Raw genomic sequence first — 23225 nt, forward strand, 5'->3', positions numbered from 1 at the left:
GCCAAAGTGGTTAGGGTTACCTTGCAACTAAATGCACACTTCAACCCACACCCCAATCTTTTTATTTTTATTTGAAATCTATATATCGATTTAAGGTATAACTTTTATTATAAGTTAGATTTATTTTATTATTGTTATTATTTAAAAAACAATAGTATGATTGGATGTGAATGTTTTTCTGATTCTTTTCCATTTAGATAGTCTTAAAGAAATAATTAGAATGAAGCCATAAATCTCCTGTTTGACCAAATTGGGAAGTGGTTGGCCAATATATGATGCCGCCGACAACTTCGCCCTTATAACCAAACGAGCTGTGGAATCCAATTCCAATATTGATTATTGATTGTGTGTTCTATGAACAAAAAGTTCATATTTATTATTTTAATATCCCGTAAGCTTTTTCAGCTTTAGCTTAGCATATTTGTTGTTTATAAAATCAAAGGCATATATACGGTTTTATTTCAAACTAAAATAAATTTCAAAACTTTCAAATTATATCCCATATCCAAAACCATGACATTTTTATATATATCAACGATAAGATTGTATGAATCGATACATTTTATTATGCACAATTCTCATCTATATTTAGATACTTGTTTGAACAAAAAGTCACATCCTTTCGTCAATGAAAACTTTTTTGGGATTGAAGTGATATGTGGTTTTGGACGATGCAAACGGTAGAGATGTGAAAAATGACAATTGAGTGGTGAAGACATGCAATTTTAACCAACTATAATATATGTTGTCGTGTTACGACTATTAAAACTGACATGTAGCAACGGTCATGTATATGAATGTTGGTTTAGATCGTAGATTTGATGTATCTAGCAGTTGAGTTACGATAAAATGAGACTCGTAATTTATTGTATTTTTTTTTCTAAATAGTTACAACTATTTGTGGTAGACAACACAGATAAAATGTTTAGGATAGTTGCAAATTTAACAATTAAATTCAAAATAATTAAGTATATAACAACATTTTTAAAAAATTACAAATGTAGCAAAATTTGTCAAATTTTATAATGATATAAGTCTATCAGTCATAGAGCATGGTGTAAATATCGGTCTAGCACGGATAGTTTTGCTATATTTGTAATTTTTTTTAAATGTTGTTATATCTTTAATTATTATTCATAAAATTGCCATCAATTATAATTACCCAAAATATTTTGTTTAATTTTGTATATATACTAAAATAAATTATAAATTTCACATGCATAGCATATATTCTTTTTAAAATTACAATATTGTCCTTGCTTAATAGTTTTAAAATCAAAAGTTGAAGTTGAAGTTTTCTTTTTTTATTTATCTGTTTCTTTTAGAAAAATGACAATTTTAAAACTATGAGTACATTTACGTACCCATCATTTATTTCATCCTCCTAACAAAATAATAGTAGGGTTAAAATATGTCATAAAACTTAAACTGTATCTTGACTTTTGCTACCATGTATCTTTTCTAGTCAGATTGGAGATTCTATGTAGTTTGTCGAAGGATCTCTTATATAGCATGTTGCGTTTGCATCTTGTTGTTGTATGATCGAATAGTCTACAATGCAGTTAAGTTGGTTACTGGTGTACTCCATAAAGAACGAAGAACATGATTTTGGAGTTTCATTAAGCAACAACTACTTGAAAATAATCTATTAAAAATCACTCCCGAAGTAAATACTAATAATAATATATTTGAATTTTGTTATAGAGTAAACCAGTTATTTACGAATATTATATTTCAAAATTGCGATCTACACATTAAAAATCTTACCCATGTTCCAACTTATTAAAATACCATAAAAATGAAATGAACGAGTGAAATTGATGCATAGACATTTCTTAAAGAAAATGGTAGTTGAGAATCTAAGTTGTATGTACAAAACCTTAATAGTATTCTAATCAATAAAAGTGTAGGTCTCACATGATAGTTATCCAAACAAAACACAATCAATGGTGTAATTAAGTTTACACACTTACCAAATTTTACAATCTAAATTGATATCACTCAAAAGTTAGTTGGCATAAAGAATTACATGAAAGTGGCATAAAAAGTCATCAAACAAAAGACAAAATATTGCAAAAATCACTCTTAACCACGATAATAGTTAGTTAAATTAGACGTGTTGGTATAATTTGAGAGTTCAATTTTAAATATTTACGATCTAATTTTTACACGGATTATGAACTCGAGAGAGTCTAATGTTAATGGTGGTAGAAGTTAATAAGGTTTAATTGCAAAATAGATTAAAAACAAAAGAGAGAAGGGAGGGCATGGCCTAAACTGCAAGTGTCAATGTCAAGCAGCAGAGCAGTCAGAAATTTCAGGCAATGGCCGATGATACGTAGATTTAGAATTAGATATTAATTTTGAAAGGCAGTCAATTAATATACGTTTGCTTTTATTGGTTGGGCTAACCGACGTCGTTCTGCTCTCAAGCATTATTAAATGCCTTATTTAACCCTCCACCCTCCATATAAATTTGGAAAGAAATTGGTTACCTTCCAATTAAACACCCACTTTAGACTTCTTAATACTTTTTCTTAAATAAAAATACCTTGCCTTTTGTTTTTTTTACTCTAATTTTTTTTTCTATAAATTATAATTTAAGTATACGGTGAATTTGAAAACAAAAACTATCATTGGCTCCATTTGAAAAAATTTGTTGGGTTGATTCTTTGAATAATAGGTTTGGTATATAAAAAAGTAAAAAATTTAAGCATAGATGAGAGGTTTGTAGGCTTAGTTTTAATAGACTAAAAATTAAATAATTTTCTAATCGAATTCAAATGATTAGTCTAATTTGATTCTAAAAAGTAGAGTCTGTGTTTATTTAATTTATCACTAATTAAGTTGAAAAAAACGTGGAAGATATTAATTAGCTTTCTAATAAAAATCACAAAGGCTTTAATGGCCAAATTAATTTTAGAAATTCATTGTCAAATGATTTTGTTCCAACTCAACGAGTAAGAATTGAAATATGAAATGGTAATTATTTTATCCATAAGTAGAAGAGCATTGATAAATTATATAATTATTTAGCTATAAAAATTCAATTTCGTTATTTAATTTTTTTAAAACTATTTGATTTATCCTTTTAAAACATTGGATAGTTACAAATTTAATAATTAGATTCAAAATAATTGAATATATAGCAATATTTTAAAATTGTTGCAAAAATAATAAAATTTGATAAATTTTATCGGATAATAGACTTGATAGATCATGTTGCAAATATTGGTTTATTACTGATAGATTATACGAAGTTTATCAATGAAAATGTTGCTATGTCGTTAACTATTATTTCTAAAATGTTCATTAATTATAATTTCCCTTAAATATTTTAAATGACTATGACTAAATAGGTGTCACGTAAAATTTTAAAAGTTTGATTTTATGGCAACTTCAAACACCAATTTTGTAATTTTGGAAATTGCAAGATTCGTAATTTAACATACTATTTATTATTATTTATATACTAGTAAAAAGTCACTTTTTATTTAATAGGGTTTTCCGAAAAAAACAATCTTGGGATGAAATTCTACTTAATAAGTTTTCCGAAAAAAAATCCACGCTTTATTAAATAAAAAAAAAGGAATATTTCAAAATAATAATATACTTTTCCTTTGCAGTATTTTACTGTTTCTTCTTCTTCTCTTTTTCTCCTCCATTCACTGACTTCTTCCTCTCTTCTCCTTTATTTTCAGTCTATTATTTCACCTCTTTTTTCTTCTTGTTCCGACGACCAGTGAGTCACTAGGCATTGCAAGCTTCATCAAAATTTACAAACGTCGATCGAAATATCGGTAGTCGCCGGCAATCTGAGCTCAAAAAAACGACACCAGTCGACCAATGATCACCAACAAATGGCGGATTTTAAATGTGCGAGCAACCTATTTTTCTATAACAATGCTTCTTCAAACTCTTCAATTTGCAGACTTTCTTTTCCTCGTTTCGCAGTCGCAACCAATCGACAGCGGCCGATGGAATCTTCTTCAGGAAGACATCGGGGTTCTGCCAATGCACATGCAGTTACTTCACAGTGACAGAGTCGTCATCTTCGACCGAACCGACTTTGGTGCCTCAAATTTGCCTTTTCCGGACGGAAAATGCCGAATGGATCCAAATGACGTGGCTCTTAAACTTGATTGCACTGCTCATTCTCTCGAATACGACATAGCTTCCAACTCGTTTCGCCCACTCATGGTTCAGACTGATGTCTGGTGCTCTGCCGGTGCCGCCATGAGCGACGGAGCGCTTGTTCAGACTGGGGGATTCAATGACGGCGATAGGAGGGTTAGAATTTTCAAGCCGTATCCTAATGGCTCGGATTGGGAGGAGATTCCGTTTGCCTTAGCTGTCCGCCGATGGTACCCGACGAACCAAATTTTGCCTGACGGACGACAGATTGTAATTGGCGGACGGCGGCAATTCAGCTACGAATTTGTTCCTAAAACCAATGGAGCTACCAAGGCGTATAGCTTCCCGTTTTTGGTGGAGACGAATGATCCATTGATCGAGAACAACTTGTATCCATTCGTATTTTTGAACGTTGACGGGAATTTGTTCGTCTTCGCGAACAATCGGTCGATTTTATTCGATTACGCAAGGAACAAGGTGCTAAAGATTTTTCCGGCAATTCCCGGCGGTGATCCACGGTGTTACCCGAGCACCGGTTCGGCGGTGCTTCTGCCGTTGAGGAATCTACAGGCGGCAACGATTGAAGCAGAGGTTTTGGTCTGCGGCGGAGCACCGAAAGGGGCTTTTGACAAAGCCGTGAATCGGATCTTCGTCGGAGCTTTAAATACTTGCGCCAGAATTAAAATAACCGACCCAAAACCCGAGTGGGTCATGGAAACCATGCCGATGGGCAGAGTAATGGGGGACATGGTTTTGCTTCCAAACGGCGACGTTTTGATTATTAACGGTGCCGGTTCAGGAACGGCCGGTTGGGATAACGCCCGAGACCCAATCCTGAACCCGATTTTGTACCGACCCAACGACTCCCCCGGTTCGAGGTTCCGGTTGCTGAACCCAAGTCCGATCCCCCGTCTTTATCACTCCACAGCTGTTCTCCTCCGCGACGGCCGCGTATTGGTCGGCGGGAGCAATCCAAACGTATACTACAACTTCACCGGTGTACCATTTCCAACAGAGTTGAGATTGGAGGCGTTTTCCCCGCCATATTTGGATCCAGAATTTGAAAATATGCGACCGAAAATATTGTCCCCTTCGTCTCAAACCACCGTGAGACACACGCAACAGTTAGCAGTTCGGTTTAACGTGACCGGAAACAATGTCTCTTTAAACACAGTGGAGGTAACGATGGTGGCGCCGCCGTTCAACACGCATTCATTTTCCATGAGTCAGAGACTACTAGTAATTGGCGGTGAGAATGTGACGGATTTGGGAAATGCCACGTGTGATGTCCATGTCAGCATACCCGGGTCGGGTACCATAGCTCCATACGGGTATTACCTTCTGTTTGTGGTTCATCGTGAGATTCCCAGTAATGGCATCTGGATCCGTATCGTGTGAGAGAGCAAAATCTAAAAGGAAATTATTATTCTTATTTATTCTAATTTTATTTTATATTTTTCCCTTTTACTTTCCACATGGAAACAGACTACTCTCAGTTCTCTTTGATGCTTCGTTTATTTTTAGAGAAAAGGTTCAAATTTTTGTAACCTTCAGTTTTTTCTCATCATTATTTTGCCAAATAACATACACTACCCTTGATTTTAAATGGGCACTTTATTATAAATTTACTTTGTTGATTTAGCTCTATGGGAAATGTTGTTATTGTCATTATTAATAAGTTGGGGTATTAGTTTCACGTGAAGCTATCTTTTCATAAATAAAAAAATTAAAAGAGAATAATAAAAGTTAAAAAGAGAGAGTGAAGGGGAAATTTGCAGCCTTTGATATTCCTGAAGGTCATGCACGTGGACGTTGGGTGTGGTTGGGCTACAGCGGTGAGTTCTTGTGATCGAGTTGGACTGAGTGCTTGGAGTTCTCACACTGTAAGAAAAGTTATATATTTATTACACAAAAAAACAATGGAATATCACATGCACGTCCTTGCCCATAAGCACGTGCCACATACCATGCTTTATCCAACCAAAGGTCCATAGCCTATTGATATTCATGGATGTCTACGTTTACGTCACGTTTAAGAATCTGTAATAAAATTTGATCGATAGATTAATTGCAATGTGATTGTGTTCTTTCTTTTGTTCAACAATTATGTACTTCAAAAAACAATTAAATCATTGATGTTCGAAATAGTTATAAGTAATTGGTATCTTAAGTAAATTAAATGTTGTTTTTCTAATTGGCTCTATTTAACTTCAAGATGTTCGTCTATAAACACAACCTAAACATTGTCCTTACATTCAAGCTTAAAACACCCCAACTGAACTCAAGTAAATGTTGTGTGTTTCTAATGAGCTCATTTTACATAGCTTCTCCCGAAGTAAAAGTTTCGATTTTGTGTGTTAACGAGTTGGTTAACTTGTAAAATGTCAAACAAGTTACTTTTACACTAATATCCCAACTATATTTTGCAACAATTTGTTACCTCGTTAAGAAGTGGTTTAGTTTTTAATATTTTAAAATTTATGTATATTTTCTCTCAACTTGTTACGGTAATTATTTACACATTTATCAATTACATATTCATGTTTTGTTAGCGTTGTTTTTTACTAAATGATATGATCGACATAAAATAACAAATAAACAATAAAGTTGAAAAAAGTGACCAAATTTGTGTAAAAAATAACATATACGAGACTAAGAAAACCAATTAATTTTTGTCAAAGTTCAAATTTACGTGCTCAACCTTAGCCACGACAAGAATCGCAAGTGACCCAACCCAAAGCATCGTCCTTAAATGAGAGTTGGTCCAAAGCGAGATCATGATGCTCGGTCTCAATCTGCCCTAACAAGAAAAGAACAATAGAGGAAAAAGAAACATTTCTCCAATTGAATCCATCACATTCGAAGGCTTTAATTGTTGAACTTGACATATATATGTATGTGACGGATGAATGGATCTAAAAACTAAAAAGAGAGTAATTTATTACACAAGAAAACAATGGAATATCACATGCACACCTCATTCCCCAAATTGCACATGCCACGTAGGATACTTTATCCAACCAAAGCCTCATCACAGCCCATAACATTCAACTCATCACTCCTTCATCATTATTTACCTTAATCTATAGTCCAAATTTTAAATGTAAAAAAAAAAAAAAAAAACCCGTATTTAAAATTGATTACACAAAATTGCCAAAAATAACAAGTTTGACAAAATATTTACGATATATAGTAAAATTTTTAGATTCTATCAATAATAAACATTGACAAATTGATAGTAATCTATCTATTTCTATTATGGATAAAATCCAAAAAAAATTGTTATAGCTCCTAAATATTTTAATTTGTTTTGTTATTTTTAAGAATGTTCATTTTTTTATTGGTTGATCAATAAACTTGGTCTACACAATTTAAATATTTTAAAATTTCGTTCCAAAACACAAAATTGAAAGATTAAAATTATTTAATTGGATGTAATATAACTTGTTTTAATGTGCAAATTAAAAACTTTATAGAACCTGTCTACATACTTTTGAAAATACATAAACAATGTAAAACTCTAAGTTTAAATATACAAAACTTATATTTTAATCATTTGGGTTTTAAAACTTTCAAATTTAACGATGTATTTTTTATGGTGATCTCGTAATGTCAAAAGTTTAAATTCATATTTTTATTGTTTCCGTTTGATATCAATTTAGATGGAATGTACTCTAGTTTCATATTATACAAATACAAAATCCAATATTAATTGGAAATGAAGCGACCCTTGTGGTTGTAAATTTTTAAAAAGCAATAAACCTTCCAAAATATGGTGTTTGTTAAATAGAAAAAGATAAAAAAATTAACCTTTAAATATTAATTGATTGAAAGTTGTGGATTTAGATTTTTCACATGGGGTTGCTTGACCTATTAAAAGAACAAAACAACAAAAAAAACAACCAAAAAGAAAATTGTCTTCCACTAACCATCTAGCCTATAACGTAAAACCAATCATATACACATAGATAAAAAAAAGAACATAAACATAAATTCATATTAGACTTTACTTGTTTTCGATTAATCAATCAAATATTTTCACGCGTGACAAAATTATTCTTATTTATTTTATAAAATACTTTTATTATTTACTTGATGTTAGTGATGTTGAGAATGTACAAAGATAGATGCATCTCATAAGACACCTAAGCATTACACTATATATAATATAAAACTTGTTTATTGATATATCTTGTCAATTTTGATTATATAAGACATCGACAATTAATCTATTCAAGTGGTGACTTTTTAGGCAAATTAATACAAAAAGAAGAAAGACAATCACAAGGTAAGCTATTCATATGGGAATAATAATATATCAAAAAACCATATTTCTACGTAAAAAAAATAACTAAAAGAAGAAGCCAAAAGAGCACATGGCCATTTTATATGACATTTTTTTCTTCCACATTTGTTGTTTAAAACTTGAGAAAGTGTATTTTAAAATATTAAAAAACTTCATACAATACAACTAAACCGCTTGGTCCAATTCCGACCGACCGCAGCCAGTCCAAACCGGTTCTCGTCTTCTCGCCCACGAAGCCACATCACAACAACCGCTCAAAGAGGAGAATTTTCTTTACTCTGTAAATGGAGGGGAGTAAGGGTTACGTGTGGGCAATTTCAGCCGGTCTCAACGCTGCTTTTGCCGCCATTGCAGCCAAGCTTTTCTCCTATACGGTAATCTTTATCCATTTCATTTGTTTCACTCACGAACCCAATACAATAGCTCATAGATGCGATGATTTGTCCTAATTATTATGAACCAACACAATCGAAACCTGTTTTTTCGATTGCATCGATTGTTTATCATTCTTGTTTTAACTTCGAATCATATGGAAATCGCCTCCGCCGTCTGTTTTGCACCCATAAAATCAGCTGGGAAGGATTTTGGTTAGTATTGTAGTTGTTGGAAGTTCAAGTTAGCAATCTGAGTACATTTCCCCCCACCTGGTCAATTCAGGTTAGGTTTAGAGTGTGGTTATAACATCCATCAGTTCTTGCTAATCCGAGAATAGGTGGATAAGGTACACGCTATTATCTCGAATGTTGATGGTTTGATCCACTCACAATTTTTGAGCTCAAGAAAGCATCCATCGTTATTTGGGGATTTTTTGGGTTGGCTTGTTGTGTCTAATTTCTTATAACGTGAAGCGTTGGGGATAAGTAGTTTAAGGAAGAAAAATAAGTGGCTGTGGAGGTTCTCAAAAGGGTTAACTGAGTTGTGTTGTGGCATGGTAACGGTGAAGATGAGCTGGGGTGGTTTACCCACAGCATGGAAGGGCGGGAAGGAAGTTCTCGGTGTATCTCCAAATTCAGTTGTCATATCATCTGGAGATTTTTGTTCAGCTATGTTCGTAATAGGAGGAAGGATTCGTTTTGGAAGGAAATGTCTGGGTAATTTACAATTTGCAGCTAGATTCCCATTGTTCTTCTTAGTTTGAAGTGGGATAATTAATCGGTCTTAGGTGCTTGGTTAGAGCCTAGAGGCAACTTGATTTTGTAACGTTGTTGCTACAGGAAGAGGGAATGGGAGAGCTAAAACTACAAGTTTCGTTGGGTCTCCTTGTGAGTTGTGTTCAGTGATCGTTGACTCTCAATTATTGTTACGAGGAAGAGAATTGGAAAAGAGGAAAATGTCAAATGATATGTTAATGCAACTAGGAATGTTGTGAGTGAGCACATGACTTGGTTATGACATGGGCAGGGTGTGTTTATTTTAGGGGGTATTTGTATATAGCAGGAATAGAGAGGTATCTTTTTGGTTAGTATAACCTTGAACTTGTCTGGGAATTTGGGGAGAGGGAAGCTCTTGAGCTATCCCTAGCGCACGTTGATGTACCTTCGATAAGAATTGTTCTACCAGCGTTAATTTTTTGGGGGAAAACAAGAGACATTGACATTTTTATCCCTCGGGCAGCCAATTTCTTGGTAAAACCCTTGTTAGATGTATTCACTCTTCTTCACCACCAGTGGACTTCCAAGACTTTGTAAAGTATGAAAATTCGATGTTTTGATGTACATTTGTCACTTAAAATAAGATTGGTGAAATACAAAGAAAGTGTCTTAGCAACTTTTTTAAGTCGTAGTTATTCTGTGTGCTAGGTATGCAAGTAGGGGAGGTTCAAGCTCATCTATTCTTCACTGTTCTCATGGTTCAAAATGTTGGGAAGGAATATTTCACCTCCTTGAAGTCTGAACAATAACGGTCATTGATTCTTCTCCCGTTGAAAATATCTGTCAGTTTACTTGATCAAAGATTAAAGAGCTAGGTCAAAATTTTGGATCAAATCTATAATATCCAATTGTGAATCTATGATATAGAGGAAACCAAAAGGTTCTCTAAGGCAAGTGCATTGCTTGGGAGAAGAGAGTAGGTCTGGGGTGACGGCATGCATCTCCCTGGAGTGCTTTATCTAGCTCTTTTTTTTTCTACAATTACTCTTCACGTGTAAATTGTAATTAATTCTAATTGAAATTGTGGTACTTTCATAGAAATCTCAATGGGGTTCATGTAAATTTTTGGTCTAACTTCTCCATACATCAACAAGAACATTCTTGTTGCCACTGTATTGACAATGCTGCTATAAACTGAAAGCCGACATACCGTGTTTCCCTCTTACCTTTGTTTTGATTTTAGCATTTATTTTTTGAACAGTTAATTAGGTATGTTCTGGTAATTGCGTTCAACTTGGCAATGTGGGGATGTTATGTCAATAGCTTAAAAGCTCTCTCGTCATTACAAGCTACAGGGACAAACTTTTCAGCTAACTTTCTTTGTTCTGGTCTAGCCGGTTTCTTTTTGTTCGAAGAAGCATTATCATTTCGGGTAAGTCCTTGATCATATCCATTGCTCGTTTCCCAATTCCCAATTCCCAATTCCCAATTTCTAAATTGTTGTTTATTTCTTTATCAATTTGCCCAACAACAAAATAGTTTATTCTTTTAGTCAAAATATTGGTTGAATTTTACATGCCAGACAACGATCATAATATATCATGCGGCAGTTCAGGCAATTGGTCCGATTTTCATGGCCTTTAACTCTGTTTATGCCTGGTAGTTATGTCTCTTACTCTCCAACAGATCTGAAATTTCTTTCTTCTTATTTAAGTTCACTTGTGATGTTTGCCACCAAATCTTTTCTATTACTGCATTAGCAGAGTTGATAGACCTCTTTGTATGGTCGTGTTTTTGTAATCTAACGAGCTGTTGGTTGTTACCATTTTGTTAAACTCGATGTGTTCAAGTATCAGTATTTTGTCAATCAATGTAGAAGTCAGCAATGACAATGAAGAATACTTGCTACTTAAGGAGTAGTACTTGGGAATCGTCCACTTCATTTTTTGTTCGAACTTCGATATTTTCCCACTTGCCAAAATTTGCTGTAGCCGTTATAGTTTCAAGCATCCAACACATTCAAACCTGCATCTCTTAACATCAATGCACTCTTTTCCAGTGGTTTGTAGGTGCGTTATTGATTGTCATCGGCGTGCTGATTTTGAATAAATCGAGCATTGAGAAGAAGGAAAGCAAGGACTGAACTTTGCTCTTAGTTTGTCATCAATTGTTTCGTCATGTACCCCTGCCTTTGTACATGAACAAATTCTCTGATTCTTGAAACAAACGAAAGGTCAAATTTGCGACGTGTTTGAAATCAAGCCATTTGAAGTTATAGCGGGGTAGCTCTGTCAACGGCGGACATTGTTCTTGACGTGCAGGTAATATCTTGAGATGTGAATTAAGGAAGTATCCATCTGCTCAAGTTTTCTCAGTTTCGATTATAGAATTGACGACTTTCTGTTTGCTAAACAATACTCTTCGTTCTTCTACACAAATATTTAACTATTTGTTGAAATGCTTTTGAATTTTGATAAATTTTTTATTTAGTTTTTTCTATATTCAAATTTATTTCACTAAATTTAATTTAGATTTGATCTCCATTTTAAAATGTTACTTTCTTGTCGCTTAAGTATTAATTTAGCATTCATTTGGTCTCTAAGATCTAAGGCTTGCTTTGGTATTTCAGTTTGTCTCAAAATAATTATGAAATATAATTTTAAAATTAATTTTTATTACAACTATGAATATGGTGATAAAGTCGTGACAACTACTTTGGTAGTGAAAACTTAAAATTAGTTTTAATAGTGATAAAAGAAAATCAATGAGAACTAATTGGCTATAATTAATTAAACTCCTTGAAATTAAGCAATGGACATTAAATGTTGAATTAAACTAAAAAATTATAAATAAAAAAATATTGAAAAATCTATAAATTAAATAAAAATTTGATCTGAGAAACAAGTTTTTTATTTTCTTGTTAGAAAAATACATTATTATAAATGTTATAAGTCTTTAAAATATTAATGATAAAATTGTATTTTGTTATATTTGGTAAATAATTTGATTTGTTTTGCTATTTTTAAAATTACACACAAAATATTTTTTCCTTTTTTAAATTTTATCACTGTTTCTATATTTGGTATGCTTAGGAATTTATGAAATTTTAAAGGTAAGAAACGGGACTATCCATTTAAACATATATATACTATTAAATATTTTGTGTGTTCATATCCATAGTCTAAATTACATTCGTGCACGATATATACGACTTTGGCTTGAATACTGGTAAAGTGAGTAAAAACCTTGACTATCCCGTTCAAATATATGAAACAAATGTATTTGTTGACTACCTGTTATACTTATATAGTTGTAAGGAAAAATTATATGACAATTTGTTCAAATATGTATTATATAAATTACACCTACACGATGAAAAATAAATAAAATCACTTTATGTTTAAGCACCTTAATCTAGACAATTACAATGAAAAAATTATGAATACGTGTAAGAACAGAATGAACAACGTATAGATATAAATAGTATGTTTTCACATCCCACTTATACATAGTAAATACCACGACGTATATTTCTCATTAATTTTAACGGATACTACGAAACAATTCAATTGTTTTAAACTAATGAATAGAAAATTAACAATCAACCATGAAAACAATGTAAAAAATATAACAGCGTGAATTCAATGACTGAATAGCATTTTAAAAATTTAGGAATGAAATGACTCAAAATGTTGTTTTTTTTAAAAAAAAAAAATAAAATAAACGAGATGAACGACATGTCGTCGTCACTGTGTGTTGATTTGATGTGTCGTCCAAAGGGAGGAGGGGGGAAAGTTGAAAAATGCATTAAAGAGCACTGTGTTTCCCGGTTTCTTTCATGAAAATAGAATACATCCTGACCCTCCCTTTCCCATTTTCTACGGCTCAGATTAACCCTAATCCTCCGTCTCCATCAAATTTTCATCATCGAGTTTTCCATTTTATATTCAATTATAAGGTTATATATATATATATATATTATTTATTTATTTATTATTATTTTAGTTTTAAGATTGTCAAATAAAAAAAATTAAAAGTCCAAAGTCAAATTTGAGAAATGTTTGGAAGAGTTCGTAAAATATTTTTTTAAAATTTGTTAGTTTCATAATTGCTTGGAAATACAAATAATTACAATCAAATTAAGGTTTTGTTTTATACTCTTAATCATTATTTGGTTAATAACATTTTAAAATGTATGTTTTAAAGGTTAAAGTATATATTTGTAGTTATTATACATATGCTCAATTTGGTATGTATCGTACAAAATGTTTCAATTCAATTAGTCACGAATGATCTTAAATATATATGTTATTTCAACTAATGATCTTAAACATATATATTATTTCAATTTCATTGAATGATGTTGGTCGAGGTGAATTCATAAGTTAGAGTGCCAAAATTGAATCCAGTTTAATAGTATTTGAAATACATATTTTTTTTCTCGAGATTAAAAGTTTCTATTTCAACGTTTGAGTTAATAAATAAATGTTAAAAAAAATGACGTCTAAATAAAAAGTAATTAAATTTTGAAATAGGTTTTAATTATACACCTATTAATTGTAACTTTGAAAACTTTGAAATAAAAAAACATAATAATCTACCAACATGATTTCCTTTACATAGAAGGTTAAAATCATTATTGTAATTCACTTGTAGTTAGAAACGTTTTATAACATTATCACTTACAATTATATTTTTAAGATCGTTGTCTCAATTTACATAAATATGTAAATATCATAAAATAAATAGTTTTTACTCCACACAATTATATAGTTAAAAAGAACACTCTTCTTATAAAAACTAAAAAAAAATAAAAGCAAATCAAAAGTTTGGATTTTTTAATTCCCTTTGTCACAACCGTAAAAATGTAGAAACATATTAGATACAATATTGAATTTTTTTACTTCACATACTTGAAAATTTGAAAAAACAATACAAACTTGAAATCCACGATATAAAAAAGAAATTGAACATTCATGGACATAAAGAAAGCTCCCAAAAAGTGTAGGACACATTTGATATAATTCAACTAAAAGAATATTAAACCCAAAAAATGGAGAAAAATTGCATTAGAAAATTTGAAAATGACACAAAGCTAACAAAAAAGAAAAAAAAAGAAAAAGAAAAAGAAAAAGGAAAGAGAGAGAGAGAGAGAGAGAGAGAGAGAGATTCCTTTGTCCCTCTGCTCTGCTTACAACTGTTCTTTCCACAGATTTTCAATCCTTTTCTTTTCTCCATCTTCATCTCTTTTCCTTTTTCTTCTTCTTTCTTCAGTTCTTCATCTCTCCTTCTCACTGGTAAGCTTTCATTTCTCTTTCCCTTTTGATTTCTTATATGTTTTTCCCTTTTCCCTAATCCCACTTTCTATTTTGGTTTTTTATTTCCATTTCCTGCTTTTTACTCCTTTGAATCATATCTGTTTCTATCACTTCTTCCTTATTCTATCTTTCTCCTGCTTACTCTCACTCCAATCTTTGTGAAATCTGCTTTAATTTACTGCTTATTTGCTGTTTTTGAAACTTGCTGTGTGATTTGTGGCGTTTTTTTTTCTTCTAGGGTTTCGTTTGCTTCTGGTTGTTATTGTTCTTTTTAGCTCAGAATTTGTTGTGGGGTTGTTTTATTTTTCGTTTTGAGTTGAGGGTTCTGCTTTAAGCTCACGGCTCGAAGCTGAAAAGTTGACTCCCGTTTACTTTCCTGGTTATAGTAATTAAAGAATCGGATCTTTATGAGTTTTGCTTTCTTCATAATCTTTTAGCCCTTTTTGCCCTATTTTTCAGCTGGTTTGAGCTCGTTGAAACCGATGAATACGCTTTTTGTGACTGCTTTGACTTGATTGTTTTTGCTGTATCTACTGAATTTTTGTACTGGAAACTAAGGCAGGAGAGGGAAATTACAGAAACATTGTTGGGGTTTATTTATTTTTGAAGTGTGATTAATTTATGTTGAATTTGATTGTTTAGATGATCTGATGGAGGATGAGATGGGGAAGGTGCGTCAGCCATTTGAGCTGACTGGAGGTCGAAATTTCTAACGATGGTTTCTTAAGTGGATTCTTCGTTTGGTCTTCTGATTCCAGGTGAAGTATCTACTGCTCCGAACTCACGTACATCTTGTTTCTGCTTATGATTACTTGCTTAGACTGTGGATAAAGTGCTCTGCTGCTTAACTGTATTACTTCATACCTGAGCTTTAATTCCACAAGACAGTTATTTCTCTCTCTCGATTGTTTATTGTTGCCCAGAAGTTGTAGAGGTGTTTTTAGATCTTCCCTTTTATGGATGTGTATATGTATACAATTTTTGCAACCCTAGTTGGTCAGGTCGGTTAGTGTCTTCTTTGTTTGGTCAGAATTTTGAATGTTTCTCTTAATGGAAGTCAATAGACTTAACTTGTGGTAGTAACTTGTGTATACAATAAAGGGAGTGATGCGTCCGTTGTTGGAATGATGTTGTATTGATTGCCACCTCCTCGATCAATTAGAGTTGGTTCTTTAAGGGGTTATATTTGGCTTTGGCTTGTAGTTTTATCTGAATTTTTTATTTGTGCCACCGGAGTTTGATTTTGAATTTGAATAAACTAATATTATTCTCTTTATTTAGAGAGTGAACGGTATCAAACATCAATGTCAAGAAAAGTGAAATTACATCGTCAATTTATTTGAAAAATAAAGTTATAAACACACTTTCACTCCTAAGTTTCTTTAACTTTGACTTTGTTCTTAGAATTTAAAAATGAGAGAAAGTAAATATAAATTTCAAAGATAAACTAAAATAAAACTATTATAAGTTGGAGCTCCGTTTGGGATGATTGTTCTCACATTTTTCTTTTACTCATGGTTTTGATTGTTGGCTCATTTTTAATAACAAAAATATATATTTTTGATTTTCTCTTTTTGCGCTGAATAGAAGTATTTCTTTTGAGGTTCACCAATATGTGAATATTTTATTTGAGACAGCATTTTCTTAGCTTGCATTCTTTCTCTTCATAGTGTATATCATAGTTAGGTAACATATTGGTAACATTTAAGCATATGAATGATTGCCATTTTGTTTGCAGTGGAGCTTTTTCATTACTGTATCTGTGTTGGTTATTCGTTTTGGAGTCACAAATGGATGACAGTGGACACCGTGAGAATGGAAGGCACAAACCAGATCAGTATAAGTCAGCTCAGGGTCAGGTATATCAAGATTAAACTAATGCCATACAGTCTCTTTCAAGTATTTCAAATTGAAACAATTTAGCAAACTTTGAATCAATCCGTTTGAATTTTTGCCTTGGCAGTGGATGATGCAGCATCAGCCCTCAATGAAGCAGATAATGGCAATTATGGCTGAAAGAGACGCAGCCATTCAAGAAAGAAATTTGGCCCTCTCGGAGAAAAAGGCTGCACTGGCAGAGCGAGACATGGCATATCTACAGCGAGACGCTGCAATTGCAGAGAGGAACAATGCCCTTTTGGAACGAGACAACGCCATTGCTACTCTTCAGTATCGTGAAAACTCCATAAATAACAATTTATCATGTCCACCAGGATGCCAAATTGCTAGGGGAGTGAAGCATATACATCATCCACAGCAGCAACACACACATCATGTGCCTCACATGAATGAGAATAATTACAATTCAAGAGAAATGCTTGCTTCCAACGACCCTTGCCCAACATCCCCTGTCGCTTCTGAATCAACAAAGGCACGACGAAACAAGCGTCCAAAAGAGGGAAAGACAGTCCCAACACCAAACAAGAAAGTTTCAAAAGGTCCACGGAAGGTCAAAAGGGAGGCTGAAGACTTGAACAAAATAATGTTGGGGAAGTCACAAGAATGGAAGGATGGAATTGGTATAATGAGTGCAGGTGACGATCTTAATAAACAGTTGGTAGTATCAAAATCAGATTGGAAAGGCCAGGATTTAGGATTAAACCAGGTTGCATTTGACGAATCAACCATGCCAGCTCCTATATGCTCCTGCACAGGAGTAATAAGACAATGCTACAAATGGGGGAATGGTGGATGGCAATCTGCATGTTGTACTACCACCCTCTCAATGTATCCATTACCTGCCGTTCCCAACAAACGACATGCTCGACTTGGCGGTCGGAAAATGAGCGGAAGTGCTTTTAACAAACTGCTTAGCCGCCTTGCAGCCGAAGGCCACGACCTATCCGCTCCAGTTGATCTTAAAAATCACTGGGCAAAGCATGGAACAAATCGTTACATCACCATCAAGTAGAGTCACTAGCTTATTAAGGAAGAGTAGCTTACAAAGAGTAGAAAGAAATGGAAGGAATTCCCAAAGTAGCTAAGGCAAACAACTGCCTCAGAATTTCCTTTCGCTTTCAGCTAAAGAATAAAGGATAGAATAACATCCATAAAAAAAAAAAAGGAGTTGGAAGCTATCTCTCGCCTTCAACTTCAAAGGTTTCTCAGCCTCTCACATTCATCAAGTATGTTCGAAAGTAAGGCCAGAGCCAAGTTCTTCAAAGAGCCCATTGCAATTCTTTACTTTCCACTTTTTTTTGAAGTGCTTTTCTCTTTAAAGCCATGGCGAGATCCTACTTGGTTCAAATAACTGTAAAGGTATGTGTTTATTGGTATTATGTTGAGGGTTGTACTTGTATCAGAATGTGGCCCGTCATCATTTTGTAGCATTAAGTCTGTATTATCTTACAAGATGCATCTGTTTATGCATCTTCAGTGAAACTCAATCCATTAGGTACAATGTTATAATCATCAGCAGCTCATGAACTCTTCCACTGTCATTATCTTAAAGTTCGTCCTAGGTTATTTTACAGTCATACTCATCTCCAAGTTAATCCAACCTGTAATTGAATCAGCCAAGCAGATTGGTTCAACGGATTAACATTGGTTTCTTGGGGTTGAAAAGAGAAAAAAAGTTAATGAATTAAAAGCAAAACCTTCACAAACTATTGAAAATTGCTTAATCAAGTTTATGTCAGATCATGAATCATCAGCATCAAAAAATCAGACAGGGATAACTGATATTTCATGTTTTCATCACCCACATCACTTGAACAAGAACTAAACACCAAATTTTGTTTTTAAAAACACTACATTATCCCTTAAAATTGGCAATTCATTTCCAGACAAAAATCCGAAGAAAATATTTCATGCAAAACTGATGAATGTGTTTCAGAGTAGAAAAGCAAAAGGGTGTGAGCCTCAGACCGTCCTAGTTCAAAAAAGTTTCAACACCAATGCAAATATTACATTTTTGCATATCTGTCAACCAAAAAACTGTTCATCACCGGCCACACATTAGAACAAAGCAAACAAAAAAAAAAGTAAAACAAACCCTAAGAAAAAAATCGATGAGAAAACAACAATTCCAAAAAACTATACACTGTCAGAGTTTGAAATATCAGCACTTGAAATCAGCCAGGGATAACTGTACATTTCATGGTTTCTCATCATCCAGAGGAAGAAAAAATCACAAGCAGAAACACTTTCAAAGAAAACAGCGAGTTCAAATCCATAAAACAAATATTTAAAAAAAAAAAAACGGAAGAAAACTAAATGAATTTGCGTAGGAGAGGCATCAGATCTTCCTATACAAAGTGGTTAATCACAATGCTCCAAGTTCGTAAACTAGAGCATTCTACCATTCGTAAGTTCGTCATTTGCGCTCTTCCGAGTACGAACTCAAAATCAATTGCAGAAGTCGCAAGATGAAAAGGTGATCACACCGACGTAGTCTGGAAGATCTAAACATGAACGTGAAAAAGAAAAGAAATGAATTGAAGAACACATAAAAAAAAAAAAAATCAAAGCGGCTGAGGATCTTGGAAAAGGCGGCGTTCTACACTGGGGGGTTAGGGTTTTGAATTGAGAAGAAGAATAAACATATTGGAGGTTTTATAACCGTTCTAGCCGGTAATTGCGAGAATACAATCTCGATTTGGACAAAACTTTGGACGGCTGTGATTTGTAGAAGAAAATCCTGCGGCTTGATCGATCTATGTGTAGAAACGCTGGGCCGGTGATGAAGTTGTATATCACAGACGAATTATGTTGAAACACGCAATCGCTGTATGTCACGAGCATGGCTCGATGTAGGTGTTTTTTCTCTGGGCTTGATTAGTTTGGGCTTTTAAATAGTGAATTATGGGCCACTTACGACTATGGGTCTATGGGCCCTTTTAAAGAATATTTGAAAACCTTTCAATTGTTAGCGATCCTTTAGGGTAATACAATTGGTAGTACTTGAAAGCTAATAATCGAACAGCGATTCTAATGACTAACCATCATTGACATAATAATTAAGTGTATAACAATATTTGAAAAAAAAAAATTATAAATATAGAAAAATTTACTGGCGATTGACTTTTATGACTGATAGACCCTCGTGATCTATTATTGATAGACGATATAGTTGGTAGTCTATCACTAATAGACAATACAAGTCCATTAGTGTTAGAAGTTTACCACGAATGAGTGTGTTGTATTTTAAATTTTTTAAAATGTTGCTAATGCTAATATTTCGTATCTGATTGCTATATTAACTTATGTTTCATAAATATAGCAAAATTTATTCGTGATGACATAGTAGTTGATAGACTCTTAGTGATAAACTATACTATCATCGATCAACTTTGAGAGCAAGATGTAAAGTTTGATATATTTGTTTTATTTTTCATTGTGTTAATATCATTTAATACATAATTTGTTGTATTTGGAACAAAATCATTATCGTATTCATGACGAAATGTATACATCGATCTTGACTATTCACTGGTTAACAAATGATAGGTGATAAGACTTGTTTTATGTAACTTTGATATCGTTCAGATTGTGTAGTCTCGTTCACACCATATGTGCTGAAAAAGTGATCACAAACGAGAACGTCTCACACTAAAGGTAAAAAGAATTATTGTAAAGACAACCTTGGCCCGTCGTATTTTCATTTTCGTGAGGTCGATATGATTCAACTTTGTTTGGAGGTTTCCAATCTCTTACATCTAAGACCCACACTAATGATTGCTTCAACACAAATATTTGGGAATGAGATAACCAAATCTAACCACCACTATATTCATGATCTTAAATTTCCATCGATACATCAACGTTTCCATCAATATTTCAACATTTCTATTGGTTCAATGTTAATACGAGAGGTGAATTGTTATTTTCCATTAAAATGTATAGACAATTACCAAATACAAAAAAAAAAAAAAAAAACCATATAAATAATATGCATGCATGCATGTTCATATTTTGCTTGAAAAAACTATTAAATATTCACTTACTAATTTATTTTATTTGTAATATTTATAAAAATATTCACCGAAATCAATCTTTTATGGATATTTCCATTAAAATTTTGGTAAAATGAAAGACGTTATTATTTTCGTTTACATTATATATTTTAAACCTAACCATATTCCTAAAAAACTATATTTAGCTACAAAATCAAAGTGGTTAAGAAAGCATATGGTGAAGACATTTCCAAACCCAACTTTACAAGCACACAACAAAAAATGAAAAAGCATTAACGTAATTTAGAAGGAACGTAATTCATATATATATATATATATTCAAGTGAAAATTAAACTTAGGTGTCTGCCACTACAGTGACTACACTGAACATAAAATTAAAATTGTATCCTTGAAAACTTTATATTATAATTATGTCATATAGATAAAGAGTATGTTTGGAATTGTGGGACCTAAATAGGATTTTTGCTTAAAAATTGAAGGCTTTTTTTTTTTGAAAAGTTTGGGAGTAAGCATCAGTAGCTCTCAAGCTGCATCAATAACTGACCTTATTAACTTTCAATTTTGTGTCTCTACAAAAATATATCAACCAAAACAGGTCCCACTTCTTCAATATAAATCACAATCATTTCCACCAACTTTGATTATAGGATTATCTTAACAAAACAATATTCCATTTTCCCTAATAATAATAACAACAATCTATTGGATGAGGAATTTCTCAGATTCCCAAGTTTTGGATTAAGGATTTTGATTGATCATGGGATGGATTATTAGATGGAGAATCTAAACCGCCAAATTCACGGAGGGTAATTACGTCATTTTCTACTTTTGTTCGACCATCGACAGGCAATCTCTTAATTGGTATTAATCCAAGTGTGAATTAAAAATCAATTTTATTAATAAACTTCGAAGATGTATTGTGTCAATTATTCAAACCCTAATTAAAAAAGAGACGAAGAGGAGGATGATTGGTCCAAAATATGCTAAACTAAATAATTATTAGAAAATCTTAGATCCAAAATGGTTAGAAAAGATTATTTTGTGTTAATTAATTCAAAGCTACATATTTAATATATGCATAGATTTGATTCCATTGATATATAATAATTAGGTTTCCAAATTATTTTGCATTAGCCTACACCTCAAAATAATCTTCATTTGTCCCTTTATAAACCATTATCAAAAGTGGTCCTTCCAAATTGTATGGGTTCAAAATGATTGATGTTCTGCCAACTAACAACATATATCAAAATTTTGAACAACATTCAATTAATTTAGTTTCGTATTTATTGAAATTGATTTGGTCATTCGCTTAAACTTCTAAGTTAATTATTAGTGTTATAGATCATTTAGTTTTACTTTTATAACCCATAGTAATATGATTACAAATTCAAGTGAAAATAGTTTTTGTTAGATAGATCAATAGACAGTATAAGAAAACAGGAAAAATAAACAACTTCCTCGAATGCTAAATACACTGAACATAATAGATCGATAATTATATATAACACATTCAATGTCAAAGAATCTCACTATATAGGAAAACTATATAAAAACTCTTATTATCACAGTGTTCACTATTATGCAAACATCGTCTATCATCATTTGTAATTCAGATTAAAGTAATATGCACTACGAGCACGGGTTATTATAATTCAAGTATCATGATAACAAATTCAACGTGGAAGCAACCAATTATTTATTTATTTATTTTAAATGGAAGGAAGTTAAAAAGAAAATAAGAAAAATAGGAGGGACCAAAAAAAATGTACACAAATATATGATAAGGGAAGGTCCCAAGTTTTATCCCAAAAGGAAAGAAAAAAGAAGAAGAAGGTAAGTGGTCACAATGTGGGAGCAGTTTTTCAAATCATGGCCTTTGAAAAGTACTTTTCTTTCTTTCTTTATATTATTTATTATGATTATGAGAATAATGAAATTTCTTTAAAAAGAGTTGTTTAATTAAATTATATAAGGTTGGCTCATAAATCTTTCCATGAAAGATGAAAGATGAAAGATGACTAGTCGGTGGAGTGTCATATGCTTCTTCCACCTAAGATCCTCTTATTTATTCATTTCTTCCCTAAATTTCAACTTTGGTCCCAACTAAAGGATATACCCAATTTCATTATCTTTTTTATTTAAAACAAAAAAAATTATTATTATTATTATTATTATTAAATTTAATTTTTTGATTTATTATTATTGACCAAGGGGTAAAATGTTACATTTTATTTTTATTATTTTTTAAATATTGGGCTCATTAATTTCATTGTACTAAGTTTTAAAAGTTTGTAAATAAAATCTAACAAAATATAGTAAAATTTGAAAGACTAATTTGAAATTTTACTTTACTTTTGTAAATATTCTCAACAATTTGATAATCATTTCAAAATTTGTAGTCTAATATTTTTCTAAAAGTAAAATTAATAATTTAATTTTAAAAACATTTGTAAAAAT

At 32.3% G+C, this 23225-nt stretch overlaps 3 protein-coding genes, 1 long non-coding RNA gene and 4 other non-coding genes across 9 annotated transcripts; 4 read left to right on the forward strand and 4 right to left on the reverse strand.

Moving 5' to 3' along the window:
• The first annotated feature begins 3564 nt into the window (after positions 1 to 3564).
• LOC101208596 (aldehyde oxidase GLOX) lies at positions 3565 to 5740 on the forward strand. Its single transcript, XM_004152613.3, has one exon. It carries the CDS (start codon positions 3847 to 3849, stop codon positions 5530 to 5532), a length of 1686 nt encoding a protein of 561 aa, XP_004152661.2. The 5' UTR covers positions 3565 to 3846; the 3' UTR covers positions 5533 to 5740.
• A 2914-nt stretch (positions 5741 to 8654) lies between these two features.
• On the forward strand, positions 8655 to 12030 carry LOC101208185. The gene is made up of 3 exons (XM_004152612.3): positions 8655 to 8814; positions 10793 to 10963; positions 11591 to 12030. The coding sequence occupies exons 1-3, from the start codon at positions 8725 to 8727 to the stop codon at positions 11672 to 11674; spliced, it is 345 nt and encodes a 114-aa protein (XP_004152660.1). The 5' UTR covers positions 8655 to 8724; the 3' UTR covers positions 11675 to 12030.
• Positions 8821 to 10756, forward strand: LOC116401962. The gene is made up of 2 exons (XR_004214282.1): positions 8821 to 10129; positions 10240 to 10756. It is a non-coding gene; the product is annotated as an uncharacterized LOC116401962 (long non-coding RNA).
• Positions 12031 to 14664: 2634 nt separating the features above from the next.
• On the forward strand, positions 14665 to 18289 carry LOC101207697 (protein BASIC PENTACYSTEINE6). Of its 2 annotated transcripts, XM_004152609.3 has the most exons (4): positions 14665 to 14828; positions 15492 to 15607; positions 16588 to 16708; positions 16813 to 18289. In XM_004152609.3, exons 3-4 carry the CDS (start codon positions 16640 to 16642, stop codon positions 17758 to 17760), a joined length of 1017 nt encoding a protein of 338 aa, XP_004152657.1. In that variant the 5' UTR covers positions 14665 to 14828; positions 15492 to 15607; positions 16588 to 16639; the 3' UTR covers positions 17761 to 18289. The 2 variants fall into 2 exon arrangements, with proteins under 2 accessions (XP_004152657.1, XP_031736686.1); XM_031880826.1 differs by lacking the exon at positions 14665 to 14828 and having other exon boundaries at positions 14849 to 15607.
• Positions 18290 to 18476: 187 nt separating this feature from the next.
• Positions 18477 to 18557, reverse strand: LOC116402307. The gene has a single exon (XR_004214819.1). It is a non-coding gene; the product is annotated as a small nucleolar RNA R38 (small nucleolar RNA).
• A 150-nt stretch (positions 18558 to 18707) lies between these two features.
• LOC116402319 lies at positions 18708 to 18800 on the reverse strand. Its single transcript, XR_004214832.1, has one exon. It is a non-coding gene; the product is annotated as a small nucleolar RNA snoR20a (small nucleolar RNA).
• Positions 18801 to 18887: 87 nt separating this feature from the next.
• LOC116402306 lies at positions 18888 to 18970 on the reverse strand. Its single transcript, XR_004214818.1, has one exon. It is a non-coding gene; the product is annotated as a small nucleolar RNA R38 (small nucleolar RNA).
• Positions 18971 to 19083: 113 nt separating this feature from the next.
• LOC116402318 lies at positions 19084 to 19162 on the reverse strand. Its single transcript, XR_004214831.1, has one exon. It is a non-coding gene; the product is annotated as a small nucleolar RNA snoR64a (small nucleolar RNA).
• Positions 19163 to 23225: the final 4063 nt, after the last annotated feature.

This window comes from Cucumis sativus, chromosome 2 (assembly GCF_000004075.3).
Source record: "Cucumis sativus cultivar 9930 chromosome 2, Cucumber_9930_V3, whole genome shotgun sequence".
Classification (NCBI taxonomy): Eukaryota; Viridiplantae; Streptophyta; class Magnoliopsida; order Cucurbitales; family Cucurbitaceae; genus Cucumis; species Cucumis sativus.

Bases quoted from the DNA above. Each gene is read 5' to 3' on its own strand.
- LOC101207697 (XM_004152609.3), top strand. From the start codon at position 16,640: ATGGATGACAGTGGACACCGTGAGAATGGAAGGCACAAACCAGATCAG. The intron at 16,709-16,812 runs GTATATCAAGAT...TTGCCTTGGCAG, and splicing joins ATAAGTCAGCTCAGGGTCAG to TGGATGATGCAGCATCAGCC.
- LOC101208185 (XM_004152612.3), top strand. From the start codon at position 8,725: ATGGAGGGGAGTAAGGGTTACGTGTGGGCAATTTCAGCCGGTCTCAAC. The intron at 8,815-10,792 runs GTAATCTTTATC...TTTTTTGAACAG, and splicing joins CCAAGCTTTTCTCCTATACG to TTAATTAGGTATGTTCTGGT. The intron at 10,964-11,590 runs GTAAGTCCTTGA...ACTCTTTTCCAG, and splicing joins AAGAAGCATTATCATTTCGG to TGGTTTGTAGGTGCGTTATT.
- LOC101208596 (XM_004152613.3), top strand. From the start codon at position 3,847: ATGATCACCAACAAATGGCGGATTTTAAATGTGCGAGCAACCTATTTT.